Source organism: Barbus barbus (genome assembly GCF_936440315.1).
Source record: "Barbus barbus genome assembly, chromosome: 40".
NCBI lineage: Eukaryota > Metazoa > Chordata > Actinopteri > Cypriniformes > Cyprinidae > Barbus > Barbus barbus.
Window position 1 is genome coordinate 12,561,929 of NC_136718.1, and position 15,857 is coordinate 12,577,785.

At 35.6% G+C, this 15,857-nt stretch overlaps 2 protein-coding genes across 2 annotated transcripts; both read left to right on the forward strand.

The window, feature by feature from the left end:
• Nucleotides 1–617: 617 nt before the first annotated feature.
• Nucleotides 618–9,590, forward strand: LOC306859763 (rho guanine nucleotide exchange factor 3-like). The gene is made up of 13 exons (XM_079401005.1): nt 618–841; nt 1,048–1,105; nt 1,218–1,280; nt 2,682–2,726; nt 2,973–3,080; nt 3,182–3,346; nt 3,753–3,815; nt 3,888–3,984; nt 4,063–4,139; nt 5,662–5,919; nt 6,941–7,111; nt 7,234–7,426; nt 8,538–9,590. Exons 1-13 carry the CDS (start codon nt 801–803, stop codon nt 8,783–8,785), a joined length of 1,587 nt encoding a protein of 528 aa, XP_079257131.1. The 5' UTR covers nt 618–800; the 3' UTR covers nt 8,786–9,590.
• Nucleotides 9,591–10,159: 569 nt separating this feature from the next.
• usp21 (ubiquitin specific peptidase 21) lies at nt 10,160–14,898 on the forward strand. Its single transcript, XM_079401373.1, has 13 exons — nt 10,160–10,312; nt 10,842–11,034; nt 11,438–11,491; nt 11,583–11,700; nt 11,930–12,044; nt 12,198–12,320; nt 12,406–12,470; nt 13,044–13,147; nt 13,229–13,315; nt 13,398–13,476; nt 13,593–13,700; nt 13,800–13,914; nt 14,104–14,898. Exons 2-13 carry the CDS (start codon nt 10,903–10,905, stop codon nt 14,192–14,194), a joined length of 1,191 nt encoding a protein of 396 aa, XP_079257499.1. The 5' UTR covers nt 10,160–10,312; nt 10,842–10,902; the 3' UTR covers nt 14,195–14,898.
• The last annotated feature ends 959 nt before the right edge of the window (nt 14,899–15,857 follow it).

Below are 15,857 nucleotides of genomic sequence, written 5' to 3' on the forward strand. Positions count from 1 at the left end.
TGCTGACTGCATTGCCAAGCTCAACCATTAAACCCTGTTACTATAAGAAAAAAAGTATTTTTCTTTAAGGCAAATACAAGTTAAACATTAACAAACTAACATTTGGTCCCAAAATTATTATTTAGTGACTGCTGTTTTTAGGCTACGTTTACGTTATGTCGATGTCTTAAACTTAGCAAAACTTGTAAATACATAGCAATGGAAACCACTAGCATATTTAACCTCCTGAGGTTGACCATCACCACTTTCTGGTTAAGCACTTCGTTTCCCAGACAGTTGATGGAACAAAAAAGGCTTTTTTTGTTTAAGGCCATAGCTTTGTATGTTTTCTTTCTGACATGTTTCAGGACAAGCCCAATTTTGCATCATTTCTGTGACATACTGAGCCAGTCATGACCTAATCAACTGAGCAGGAGACACCACTGTATTATTTTCAGAAATGGGTCAGAAGATTTGCTTTAACTTCCGTCCTCTTTAGTGATGGAGTTATATATGTGGCTGGTGTAATTACACAGACTCAAAGATCTGTAAAGACGTTAAGAGAGGCTGATTTGGCTTCGTTCTGTCTGACAACAGGAAGTACACGTTTTTTTCTGACACAGGATGTGGTTTCAGACATGCAAGTGTAAGAGGAAGAGGGGAGGGCTAGGAGAGAGTGCACATTATCTTTTTTGTCTTTTCTTTGAAAAGTTGGAACAGGTGCTTCTAAGATTTATGGTCTGATTTTTAATGTAATAGTCTTATAGTTACTGCTGTTTCTTTTCATAAACACATTTGGAGATGCTTTGAGAGAGGAAAAGATGGAACATGAAGAGACGGAGGTTGATACATCACCTTCCTGGTATGACTTTTTCACAAGTTATCAATAGTCGCTGAAACTAAATGACATTTAACTGTCATTCTGATCAGCTGTAATGGTCTATAAATTCACTATAGTCTAATAGCCATTCACTAATGAACTAACAGGTGGTCATTTGGATTATACACCTAAGATAATACATTCATGTCTTTCGTGTCATAATTCCACTTTATTTGATTCTTACTCAGGTCTCCTGTATCTAGAGAAAGGCTCCTCACATGCGCCAACCTGTCAGATATCGTAGGGGTAAGTTTCATTTTGGTCATAGATCTTATGCATACTTTTATGGACATACTTTAAACTGTAGGTATTGCTCCTTTGAGGAACACCAATGTATTATCTGTTGGTTTCTGAGCAGAAGAAAAGAAAACAAGACCCAAGTAGTGATGCTGAGCATTCAGCCCGAATCTTGGAGGACTGTGTAAGTTGTTATCTATGATATAAGATGCAACATGCTTGATCTAAGTGTTGTAAATCTTTTTTTTTTTATTGTTTTATAGAGTACTAGATGTTTGAATGTGATTGTTTGAGCATCTGTTACAAAAACAGCCACGATATTTCCTGTTAGTCTTTCTTTAGATGATCTAAAGATAATCTACTCAGCGTTGAAGTTCTTCCCTATATGTTTTAACTTAATCATTGATTATATATATGAAGATTAATATACGTGGTTTGAGGGGTCTGACATGGTGAAGATGGTCTTCCTGTTTGTGCTCTACACCGGAAACTTGTTGAGACCAGGTGACTCCATAACAATCCATAGTTTTCCTGGTCTGTTACACAAGACATCTAGAAAAGAGCACTCAGCTTTCAAGAGAAATGAAGGAAGGTTACAGTAAAAGAATGAAGCAACTTGTGCTCAGCTGTGAGGAAAAAGCCGACACAGAAAAAGCTTTACAACTCAGTTTCCTGTCTGAATCCGCTACATGCACACACTCTGAATGATAGTGGTTCAGTCTCCCTTGCCGTTGTCGCTGTTTCTTTCAATTCTGGCACTTTTGAACCTGTGGATTTTTTGAAAATAAACTCTCACATTAATAAAACATCTGAAATAACGAATAGGTGAAAGCTGGTAATATAGGGTGGAAATACAACACGGCTTCAATACTGTAAAAGCCAATTAGAATCTAGAACCAGAACCATATGTTTTCCAAATTGGGTCTGATCATATTCTGTGATGGAAATGACGTTGTAGAAATGGCCTAGATTTGCTAAGGCTAAGTTTATAGATAGAATTTAATGTACCCTAAATACATTGCCATTCGCACATTTTGAATACTTTGATAAAATTGTAGCTTGATTAGAAATTATGCAAAAAAACGTATTTCCATGTTAACAAATGACAAACGTTGATCAAACTTAAGAAGTTACTCTGGAAATTACATCATAACTTGTCAGATTTTTGATATCAAATAATTTACAGACGATAAATTTATTATTATAATTTTTTAGATTATCATAGTTTTTAAAATAAATTTTACGATTGATTTTTTATGACTTATTTTAGTAATGAAGTCTTGGTCTATGGCATGGGTTAAACTGAGTAAAAAAATGAATGATGAATGCTGGAAAACGCTTCCAAATTCATTATAACATAACCATAATATAGCAAAAAGAAAAAAAAGTGGCTGTAGTTGAAAAAACACACCCTCACTGATTTGTGAGTGAAAGTCTTTGTTTTCTGTGTTATTGTTCTGTTACTCATGTATTTACTGATATTTGGTGTAATAAATTCAAACAGAGCGTATAGGTTTACTGCTTTCATCTGCTTGTGGTTATATGCTTGTGCTGACATCTGTGCTACACTACACGTCTCTTTCAGGAAGACGATGACTTTCCCACCGGTGACCACATACAAGATTCTGAGGTACAGAAATTAATATGCATCCTTCTTCTAGTACATTTCTGCTCAACACAGCAACAGTCTGTGACATCATGATCAAATCTGATAAAGATCAAATTTCCTTACTGAACTGGCAGTTAACTTTCTCAGTTTCATTGAATTCCCTGGTGTTGCATGCTAGATATTTAATGGTCCATGATACATTAAAACATAATTATACATGTACATTTTAACCTTGACCCTTATTCTCTGCTGTTGGCCTCATATTAGGGTCCATGTAACAAAAGAGTCAAACCAGTAGATAAAAGTGCTTCAGTCACTGGTATTATAGCACCGGTGAAGACCCCAGCACTGAAACGCTTGGGCCAGTCCATACAGGTACAATAAACCTCTTCATGCACTCACTCTGCTTTTTTCATCCATCTCAAATATGCATACATATATATTAATATTAATGTATGTTTATTTATTTTCCTCAGCGTTCTATTAGTTTCCGGACAGAGGCCCGGCCGTTGCCCCCAATGCCAATAAGACCGCGTCAGAAGGCCTCTTCATTTCCACGCCGGCGGAGCAGCCAGTTGTGGAGTGATACAGTTGACAGTATGAGCCACGAGCTCAGTACCAAAGAGATCAAGCGACAAGAGGTGTGAAATCGCCACATTAACACCACAACGACATGCTTCCTACTCTTTAAAGTTTATTTTTTGCATATTTATTTATTAATAAGTGACAATTTAAAGCTTGTGTACCTTCATACCTTTTTAAAGAGCTTTCAGTGGCCCAACTCTGTCTTCACTACCTTAGTTGTGAAACAGGAAGTGAGCTGGTATACGAAGCCATGTTCTCTATTTCAGTGTCAGAATTTCCTCTGAAAGGCTCTACCACACACTGCCAAAACTGACTGGTAACTTATGACAGTAGCGCAGTTATAAAAGTGTGCAAATTTGTGGTATCTTCTACTTATGTAAGCCCTCATGAGGTTAGAACTACCCGTGCAGTTTCTACCCGTCATTTATGTATTATTTACCTCTTTATTTTCTTTGCCTGCAGGTAATCTATGAGCTAACCCAGGGTGAGAAACAGCTAATTGAGGATCTAAGTCTAGTGAAAAAGGTTTGTGCAGAATTCAACAGGTTTGTTTCTATTGTGTTTATGGAGTGAATTAAATTTCATCTCTCCTGACAGGTGTACTATGAACCAATGCTGAAATTAGACATCATGACAGAAAGTGAGCTGGGACAGATATTTGGAACCCTTGATTCATTAATACCCCTTCATGAAGGTAAATGTTAGTGAACTCTTTGTAGTTTTTTCTTTGAGATATAATTGTGTATTCACAATTATTTACCTGTGTATTTAGATCTTTTAGCTCGTCTTGAAGGTCTTCGTGGAGCAGAGAAGACTGTGCAAGAGGTCGGCCCGACCATGATGGACTGGGTCAGTTTTATGTTTGACAGCCTACCAACATGTAAAGATAATAACAAAACATTGTTGTAGTCCTTTTTTTTTTTTTTAAAAAACATTGCCTCTGCTATTATCGATGCAACTCTAAAGGCCCATTCACATCGAGGATGATAAACAAAACTGTGAAGTTTCTTTTGTCGTTCAAATTCTATGAGAAAGTGGAAGAGTAATATATAAATTACAAAATAAAAAAAAAATAAAAAAGGTAATTGCGACTTTTTACCTCACAATTCTGAGATTATGTATCACAATATATACTTTATTCCTAACAATTATTTTTTTAAGTTATGTTTATGGGCTTTTATGCCTTGAATGGACAGGACAGTAGAGAGCAGACAGGAAAGCATTGGGTGGGGAGAGGGGAGCGGGATCGGCAAAGGACTTCAAACTCGAGTTGCCCAGAGCAGTTATGCTATATGCTGACTAGGCGCACAAACCACAAGGCTATTGGCGCCAACTATTCCTCACAATTCTAGGGAGAAATAAAAAAAAACTGAGAATTTCAAGAAATTAACTCAGAATTCTTAGAGAAATGTCCAAATTCTGAAATATTACATAATACTCAGAATTACATGGAAAAAAGATGTCAAAGTTTATATCTTTCAATTCGGACTTTCTTTTATGTTTACAACATATAGACTTTTAAGACAAAAAGGTGCAATTTAATTTTTTTTCGTCGCAAAAAGGCTTCCATAGAGACGTCCATATAACAGCTACAGACACAGATGGACAATACGGTTGGAATTATGATGATGATCAATAAAAACATTGACAGCCAATCAGAATATTCCCAACCCAAAAAAGTTTGAACATTTAAAGCAGCAGACAACAAAACAGCAGTTCACACGTATAATAAATATATAACTATATAATACATATATAAATGCCTAGTTCTGTCATGAAACTCTAGATGGCACAGGCTGACGAGTTGTTAATGTAACCGATGATATTCACACGTTATACGACTTGGCACAAGTTCACTGTTGCGTACGCAGCCAATGAGCTCGCGACTTTACATTTAAATGCCTGGCAGGATTCACTTAGGCATTTTGCAGTGCACTTTCAGAGTTTTCTCTGAAACCCTCCACCTTCCCCAGCTCCACCTGTATAGATCTGCTACGGGGTTATTTTATATGCTATTTGTGCAGCAGCAGTATGTCTGAAATACTCACTGCACCGTATCGCCATACGCTTTGGCAGTAGCAAGTTCCTGTTCTTGCTTGCAGCAGCAGCAATAATCTACAACTACAGCAATAACCAAAGACTGCAGCAATTCAGCAGCGTAGCAGATCTATTCCACCAAGACCAAATACATTAACAATGTCATATCCATCACTATGCTAAAATCTTCAGAGAGTTGTCATGACAGAACTGAAGTTTTGTTTGTAGTAGTAAATAAATTATTGTTCTTGGTGTGAACAGGCCTGAAATTTCACCCACAGAACTTCAATAAAACATTTGAGTGGGTTATAAGCTCTTTGCTGTCTTTTCATAGTTTCCATGTCTGGAGGCATACATCACATATTGCTGTAACCAGGTTGGGGCAAAAGCTCTGCTCGATCAAAAGAAGCAGGACAGACGGGTTGAGCATTTCTTGCGGCTGTGCCAGGAGTCGTCCTTCAGCAGAAAGCTAGACCTGTGGAACTTTCTAGACTTGCCTCGCAGCAGGCTGGTGAAATATCCTCTGCTGTTAAAGGAGATTCAGAAGAGCACTCCACCTGAGCATCCGGATGAGGAAGCGCTGCCACAGGCGGTGAGTTTAGATGCTTTCACATATAGCAAACTAAAACTGGATATGGATCCAAGTTACTTATTCCTGAATTAATCATTAGGTACATCCCAAGTACCCGGATGATGCACTTAAATAACCGAAAAAAGGAAGTGTGGAATGTTGGACACTTCATGCATTCAACTGTCTCAACTTTAATTACTTTGCGAATGGGGAGGGGCTGTCAGATTCCAATTATGACAATGACAAAATAACCTTATATAATTCATACACTACATCAGTGGTAGGCAACGTCGGTCCTTGAGTGCCGATGTCCTGCAGAGTTTAGTTCCAACCCTGAAAAAAAACTTCATCTGCCTGTAGCCCTAGTAATTCTGAAGACCTTGATTAGCTTGGTCAGGTGTGTTTTATTAGGGTTGGAGCTAAACTCTACAGGACAGCGGCCCTCCAGGACCAATGTTGCCTACGCCTGCACTACATGGTTGAGTACATGGTGCATAAGTATAGTGTATAAGTGCATAGTGTATAGTGCATCATTTGGGACTCATTAACATTTTGAACAAAATGGTATGGAGTGGAGTGATTGATGAAATTATTCACACATGAAGCCATATTTGTGCCATATATATATATTGGAGAAATAGCAAGGGTAGTATGCTAGGATGTTAAGATGCAATGCAGCTAACTTTATTGTTGCCTGTAAACAATTGGTTGAGTGATTCAGTGATTCACTTTTCAAGACCTGCCACCAGGGCTGCCAAGTTTTGACAGCAAAACCCACCCAATTTTTACTCAAAACTAGCTCAAAATTAGCCATGTTCTGCGTTCTGCCGGGTACAATACACATTTTTTGGTGGGGTTCCCCTGATAAAAGTTGCTTTCCAGGGGCTAAATATCACGTTTTTGGGGGCATGAAAAACATCCTGCAGAATGAGTTTTAAAGTTTTCCAATTCCGTGGGAAAACCGCGGACTTGGCAACACTGCCTGCCACCTAATGTTGCAACAATGCAACTAGTATTATCCTTTTATTTCTTGTTACCTCAGATGGAACTAATCCAAAGGATTATAACAGAAGTCAATCTTAAAACTGGAGAGGCTGAGTGTCAGTTTTACAGACGGGGGCTGTGCTACTCAGAAGACAGCCAGAGGGTTCCAGAAATCCAGGCATCTCGTTTTTTATACTGCCATGGTGAACTGAAGAGTACTAAAGGACAGGTACCTGCGTGTTTTTCATCTGAATTGATATTTTATCATTTCAACAAATGTATAGCAGATCATTCTAGTGTTTAAACTAAAAGCAATACACAAATATTTTCCTTCTCATTTCTCCTCTCTAGAAGCTGCATGTGTTCCTCTTTGAGCTGGTATTGGTTTTGACCCGACCAATGGCACAGGATAGGGAAGGACCAGTCCAGTTCCAGGTGTATCGTCAGCCCCTCCCAGCTGCTCACCTCCATCTGGAGGACCTACCCGATGGAGAGCCAAGCAGCTCTGGATCCTTTCGTGGGGCGTTTACGGGCAATGACAAAGGTAACAGCATTGCAACTTACACTTATAATGATTTATTTATTTAATTTTTTTTTCAGTTGAAAGCATATGACGCATACAGGATTGCAATAAAATGATTACCATTGAAATTGAATAAACCGATTATTTAACATCAGAAAGTGTTTCATTTCGTATTATATATTTTTTATATTATTATATAATATTCAACATTTTACAATTTTCAGTATTTTAATATTTTAAGATATTTTAAAAAATTAAAAAATTAATTTTGATTTATCAGTTGCTTAAAAAAAATTGGAAAAATTAAGGTAACCGGTTTACATTTTTTCCAGTTTGCATGCACGTCATGTAATGGATGGCAATTAAATGATTAAAATCAAAGAGATTTGAATTTGAATAAACCAGTGCTGTCAAACGATTAATTGTGATCAATCAAATCCAAATTATAAGTTTTTGTTTACATAATATATGAGTGTTTACTGTGTATATTTATTATGTGTATATAAATAGAAACACATGCATGTATATATTTAAGAAAAATATGTTATGTTTATATATTAAATATATTTATATATAATATTAAATATAATAATGTAAATATATAAATGTATATACCTGTAAATCTTTTCGAAATATATACTGTATGTATGTTTATATACATAAATAAACACAGTACACATATAATTTCAACAAAAACTATTTTGGATGCGATTAATCACAGTTTCACAGCACTACAATAAACCAATTTTTTCTTACAATAAAAATTATTTAAATTTACTAGTGAGTAAACATTCTTTTAAAACAGTTACAGTCATATCAATGATTTAGTTTGACAAAGTGTTGAGTTAAATTCTATTGACAGGCAACATACCAAATTACAAATTATTAAAAATACAAATTATTCAACAGGCCTATTTAAAATTTGCAGTATTTTAAAATGTTTTAAAATGATTTAAAAATAATAATAATACTAACAAGTTCGTTTTAATTTACTATTGCTTTTATAATGCATGCATTAGTGGCTAAAATATCCAACTGTTTTGTAGTTCTCTATGCTTTTAATTTGAAATCGGAGGTGATCAATTGCTTTCACTTCATTCTAACTCACATTTTACTTCTAATTCCCTCCCAGTGAAGAACTGTTTTCGTGTGAGTGCCACAGGGCGCTCCAAGTCTCAATCCCACAGCCTGCAGGCTAATGAATCCTTCAATAAGCAGCAATGGATTTCATGTCTGCGCCAAGCAATGGTCCAGTCCCGGGACAGACAGGCTCAAAGCAGCTACTGCAAACCCTCTGATCGTATAAGCCCTGACCCTGCATTCTATAACAACATTGCTGAACTCAACCTTAACTCTGATGTGGAGATGCCAGACACATAGACCAGGGCCCACCGGTGCTTTCCAGTTCAATGGTTCATTCACAAACACAGAATTACACTGTTATTGTGACTGTGACAGCCGACTTTCTCAGGACAAATTATATCACTGCTGTCTAGAAACTGTGAGAATAACGTCATGTAGCTATTTTTTGTATACTTCACATGTTGATGTTTGTTGGTGTCAGATGTCTCATAAGGAGAATATGTCATATTAGATTTATGCTTCTTGCTTAACCTGTTGTTGTTGTTGTTGTTTGTTTTACATTGAGAATACTGGGTGATATTTGTTGAATATATGTATTTCACGCTATGGCCATTGGGAGCCATCTCTCAGTTCCTCATTCCTTTAAACTGTGCACCATTTCTATTTCATATTTCATATAGTTAATAGACAACAACATTTGTGCAATCTGAACGGTAACTAATCTTAGATGAGTCCAGGATTTGTGCCAGTGCACTTTGGTAGCATCAGGGCTAACAGTTCTACTAGTCTTTCACTGATATTTACCTGCATTTAGCCTAAATGCTTATTTTCTCTTGATATAAAGCAACTGTATTTATGTTTTACCTTGAAATGACCGTTTCAAAATCATTCTGTTGGTACAGTAACTTAGGTATAATTACGACAGTAAATTCCACTCATTTAAGTATAGGGGGCCCCAAAGTCGCAAAAATACAGACTACTATACAGTTGCTTTATAGGTATTCTGTGCCACTTATAAAAAAGGTATTTGTTCCCATTTTCATTTCAGTGCATACTCGTTACCGTTTTGTTTTCAATAAACTGACAAACTTCCATAAAAGTGGATCTGTTTAGTTTTTTTTTTTTTTTATCAAAGCAGGAATTTTCATAACAATAATTTCACTTATTAGATTAGTGCTTCACTTTTACTAGTTTTTTTTATTGATATTTCTCAGTCATGTTGTTATCTGCCAATTATTGAACCCTTTTTTTGACAAGAAAACATGTTCAACTAAAATACAGTATTGAGTTGAATTAAGATGCTAAAGTATATTTTATGGATACATAAGCATACAAAGCCACTGCTAGAGAAAACATAGGCCTACATTGTGTCAACTTTTTGCTCAAAATAAAATACAGCAACTTCCACAACTTCCTATATGCCAACTAACCCTATTTTCGCCCACTACATAGTAGTTAAGAGTATTTATCTCCATTAACATTGATACTGGCACATTTTCCAGTAATTATTCATAGTGTACTGTAGTTGTAGTTTACTATAGTGAATGTGAGTAGCGTGCAGACACTGTCTCCACTCAGTGTCAAAGCTGTTCTTAAGCAAAGGCGAAGACTTGGCTAATTATAGAAGGTCCTAAAGAGAGAAAGGGAAGATTAGCCATGATTAAAGCTCCTTCACAAACAGAGCGACAGGACAGACAGGTGAACAGCAGGTGTAATGAGAGCACAGTAACGCTTATACACTTTCAAATTGGGCTTGATGTTTGGATAGAAACACTGGCGCTCATTGACCATCAGTCGGAAAATAAGTGAAGATACTTTTTAAGGGTGAGTAAACAAATGTTTATGTGATCAATTTATGTAATTAATGCAATTTTATTGAAAATATACCTGTTAAAAAAACAACACGTTTATTTTTTGTTTAATTTTGCTATTTTCTTTTTTCTTTTTTAATTTCCCAACGCTCAGTTATCTCTCTTTCTGCTATTTTAATGTTTTTAAACTAGTTGGTCAATATTATTTCCCAGTCCTACTACTGAAAAGTGCTGCCTTATCTATAGCCAAGAGAATTATCACTTCTCTTTTTGTTCACTTTAAATTTTAATTAATTGACTTATTTTAAATAAATGTCTTGACTGAACATAAAATGTCAAGTTTCCATCACTGCAAAACTTACATACTGTCAAAACATGTGACCATAATGATTATTCATGCTACAGTGCTGGACTGAATCACAAACCAACGTTTTTAGCAATAGATTGATCAATATAGTTGCTTAATGAATAAGATATTCAAAGGAGTTTCATGATCACAATCACAATCATGATTTAAATCACAATCATGATTTAATTCACAGGATCATTGGCAGGGTTGCACGGCACACAGATGTGGTAACGCCAAGAGCTGAATCCACTGCAATGGACAACTCGTGTCAGGCCCTGTGCCGAACCTTAGTCACTCAAAATGGCCTTCAGCCAGAGAACGTGGACATTTCAAAGTCTGTACTATACACATCCATCATGGGACTCCTGCTGGTGACAGACAACAAGGTGAAGCAGTGTTATGCCATTGACACATTCTGTCTAAAACCTGCCACATTAGTCTGTTTTAGACATGGCATTTATTATATATAGGCCTATCCTGTCAACTCTTATATGCTGGAAACAACAGGCTTTTCTTATCTCAAACCATATTAATAAATACTATAAAAAAGAGCATAAAATACATGTGTTTTGGCACCTGTAAGTGCTCACCTCGAGTTAAGTATATCTGGTCTTAACCTCAGTGTCATACGTGATAGCGTCTTCCCTCTCTGTTATAATTGGATCATAGACCTATAAATGGATACTCAGTCACTGCAGGAGGGACAGTAAATAGCAAACCTGTTGCCACTTGTGATGTAATTGAGGAAGTCACACTGACAGTCATTTGCTGTCATTTTTCATCCTACAGAAAGAGCTGCAACTGGGAAATGGACAAGTTGGACTGCGTAACGTTGGAAATACTGTATGTTCTAATTCAAAGACAGGTTTTAATGCTTATGTTTGCAAGAAAAAAATGATCCTATTCATATTCAGATGTTCTCTTTTGTTTGCAGTGTTTCCTTAATGCCATCGTGCAGTGTCTCTCTCACACTCGTAGTCTTCGGGACTACTGCCTGATAAGAACTTACCTTCAGGACAAACACTCCAACCAGGAACCTGTGCTCATGAATGGTAAGCACACTTCAGCTGTCATTTTAACATTATTAATAAGGGGTGAAGTGGTACAGAAAATCAAAATCGGAGTGGTTTGGGGCTGCATGGTTATTTGAAAATAATACTAAAAAGATTTATTTTAATTTTTATTTTACATTTTATCTATCAATTTAATGATTTTAAAATCAGGCATTCCTCTACTTCTCATCTACTTTCTTAAACATGTTTGTTGATGACTTTATTGTAGAATTCTCTAAAGTTTTGGCTGGCTTGTGGGAATGTGGTGGTGGGGAAGCCACAGTGAATCCTGGGAAGTTTTATCACGTCTTTAAAGAGTCAGTGCCTTACTTCAGTGGCTATAGGTATGTTCAATACAAATTATTACAGATATCTATTCACTGTATTTAAAATATGTGCTAGGGTACTGGTGTTTAGAGAGATCCTTCTCAGTTGTTATGCATATAATATTTTGCAGACAAATAATCTAATATCTATTTCATTTCCCACTCACACAGTCAACAGGATGCTCAGGAGTTCTTGCGGTTCCTCCTGGACAGGCTTCATACAGAAATTAACCGTCATCCATCCAAACGTCCTGCAGTTATGGAAATTAAGGAACCAATATACACACGATTCAGGTACTCCACAAAGAGACAGATCTTGAAAGGAGCAAATTTATCTGGAGTCATTTAGAGCCTTTAAATCACGTATTGTCTCATGCAGGATTTCAGAGGAGGCCTTTGCAATGTGGCAGAGGCACCTTGACAGGGATGACAGTAAAATTGTTGGTAAGCAGAGTAGCACTGTTAAAATAATGATATGATAATAATCAGTTTTACCTATAATATTAATGAATAATTTAGCATGAATAGGCATATATAAATCTCATAGCAGATCTAGACATGTGGAGCTGGAGGAGGTGGAGGGTTTCCTGTAGTGCACTACAGGACCAGTTTACAGCAAACCCTGAATCAGACTATTTAAATGTTGTAAATTATATGAATTCTAGATTGCATGTAAAAGACCTATCAGTCTGTGGCATCTAGAGTTTCACGACACAACTATTTTATGTTTGCATAACACCTTATTCACACATTTTTTTTTTTTCAATACATTTCTGGATTTTATAGATTTTTTACAATTTTATTTGATATGTGTGTGTGTGTGTAAATGTTTAAAAACAGTAAAATGCCAAAGTAAAATAAGTGAAAGTACTGTTAATATAAAATATATAATTGTGATCATCATCATAATGTATATTTTTATTGTTCGTATTGTTTTTTTTTTTTTTGTTATTTACTTCTGTCCATTTTAAATCCTGGTGCACCTGGTGCTCAAATAGTTTTTCCTTTCTGTCACAGAATTGTTCTCTGGTCAGCTGCGCAGTTCCTTGCACTGTTCAGTCTGCTCCCATTACTCCAACACCTTTGACGTGTTTTGCGACCTGTCACTCCCCATCCCAAAGGTAACACTCCCAGGCCCTGTCCTCACCTTCTGGCATTGTGCGGATGGTGTGTCATCATTTTTGTTTGTGTGTGTATTGCAGAAGAGTGATTATGGACGAACCGTCACACTGAGAGAGTGTCTAGACCTATTTTCACAAGAGGAAAAACTTGATAAAGAAAACTCACCAGTGAGTGAAAAGCATGGCCAGTTTTTGCTTGCATTTAAAATGGGAATTTTTGCTGATACCCATGGATGTGTATTTTTCTTAGATGTGTGAGCGGTGTAACCGTCGCACTGAGAGCACAAAGAGACTGACTATCCAAAGGTTTCCTAGAATCCTGGTAATACGTATCCTTTTCATTAAGTCAAATGATGATTATCTGTGGTGTGGAGAAGTAAGTATAAGGTCTTGTGACCAAGTACATGCTTTACAAAAGGAACATTGACTTAACTTCCCCTCTCAGACTTAAATCGATTTGCCATGTCAAGGTATTCAATCTCAAAGAGCACAGTGCCAGTTTCTTTCCCCCTGAATGGGCTGGATTTAGGGCCATTTGGACCTGTTGACTGCGGTGAGCTGATAATATCTGAATAAGTATCATACGCAATATAAATTTTGGTTATTGTTATGTGCAGAGGTGTATAAAATATTACTGAATGGTTGCTTTCAGGTCCAGTGCTGTATGATCTTTATGCAGTATGCAATCATTCAGGCACAGTAAATATGGGTCACTACACGGCTGCATGTCGAGAGGAGGAGGGCTGGTGCTACTATAATGACTCATGGTGGGTGCAGTTTTTTCTATGACATACAAAAATAGTAATTTGCTCCTATTAGAGATAATATAGACAAATTAGATTATTTGTTTGTTTAATGATGTTAGGATTTTTAAAATCGTAATAAAGAAATAATATTTAATTTAATTCATACAACAGAGGAAATATGTAAACATTAATGCTCCGTTTCTTTCACAGTGTTTGTGAAATAACAGAGGAGAAGCTTCAGTCCAATCAAGCCTATGTTCTCTTCTATGAGCTCAAAAGCTGCAATATCACCAGAAAATGAGGGCAGAGAGTGATTATCTGGCAAATTTCAGATACTACAGAACAAAAGTTGCACTGTTATGTTTGGAGAAAGTAAATGAGCTTGAAAAACTGTTCAATTTACACTATTATATTTCATTGTAAATCCATGATAATCAGATTTTTTTTTTTTACTACACTAAACAAAGTGTTTTATTAACCCAGGAAAGCACATTCTTTTAGAAAAACATGCCTGTTGTCTGTTGTGTATATATATATATATATAAAAAACTAGATATGTAAGGACTTGTTTGCATTGAAATGTTTGTTTTATTTTTTCTGCATTTTCTTATTCTTAAATTAAAATCTGAATCTTGCAATGTGTTTTAATTAAGAGTGCAAAAACAGGGCTGAACTAAACATGGAAATGAATGCAGCTGGTGGATAATATAAAATCTTTGTCTGACTGTGCAAGCACACTGTACATTATATCTGGCTTTACACATATGAGGACTTCCATCAGATAAAAGCTCTAAAATGCTTCTGTTATGGAATGACATGCAAAATACTGTACCATAAATGAATGCACAAATCCTCCACTTTAAATCTTTTTGATCTAGTGTTAAAATTGATATGTAGAAAAACCTTTTCGATGTTTGTTTTAGTTTAGACATAGTTTAGGATTTGTACAGGTAATGATTTACAGCATGCCACCCACATTTAACTTACTTTAATAAAATTATATTTTATACATTTTATACTCCAGTTCACTTATTTCAATTCACCCTGATACCGCATTAAAGAAAAATGGGTTTACAGACCTGGGATTGATTGATTGATTGATTGGTTGATTGATTGACTGATTGACTGATTGGTTGATTGGTTGATTGGTTGATTGGTTGATTGATTGATTTATTTGTTTATTGATTGATTGATTGATTGATTGATTGATTGATTGATTGATTGATTGATTGATTGATTGATTGATTGATTGATTGATTGATTGATTGATTGATTGATTGATTGGATGGATGGATAGAAAATAATTAAGATGAAAGAAAATTAGTCTCTTCTTATGCTCACCCATGCTGCATATAAAATACAGTAAAAACAGTAATATTATGAAATATTACAGTTTAAGATGTTAGCATATTAGATTTCTGAAGGATCATGCATGTGACACTGAACACTGCTGAAAATTCAGCTTTGCCATCTCATTAATAAACTACATTTTAAAATAAATTAAAATAGAAAATTCTTTTAAATTGTAAAATTACTTCACAAAATTACTATTTTTAGTAGGCTATTATTATTTTGAAATCAAATAAATGCAGCCTTTTTGGTTTTTCCAAACTTTTGACCGGTAGCGTTTCAATATGTATTATTCATGATTCAAGATTCAAGATTTTATTTGTCACATACACAATTATACAGAGTATAACCAGCAGTGAAATGTAAGCCAGGTCTGCTCCAAGGACAGTGCAATTATATAGAATACAAAAAACACCGCATGTACATAAATATGAAGTAGAAAAAAAAGAATAAAATAAAATAAAAGATAAAAAATATAAATATAAATGTGCAGGTCAGTATGTTAGTTGACTTAAATAGTAATATAAGAAGGAATGTGCAAAAAGTTGTACAGGGTATTTATATAGCAGCAAATCGAGGTAGAAAAAAATTATGAATAACTTATTGATATAGTG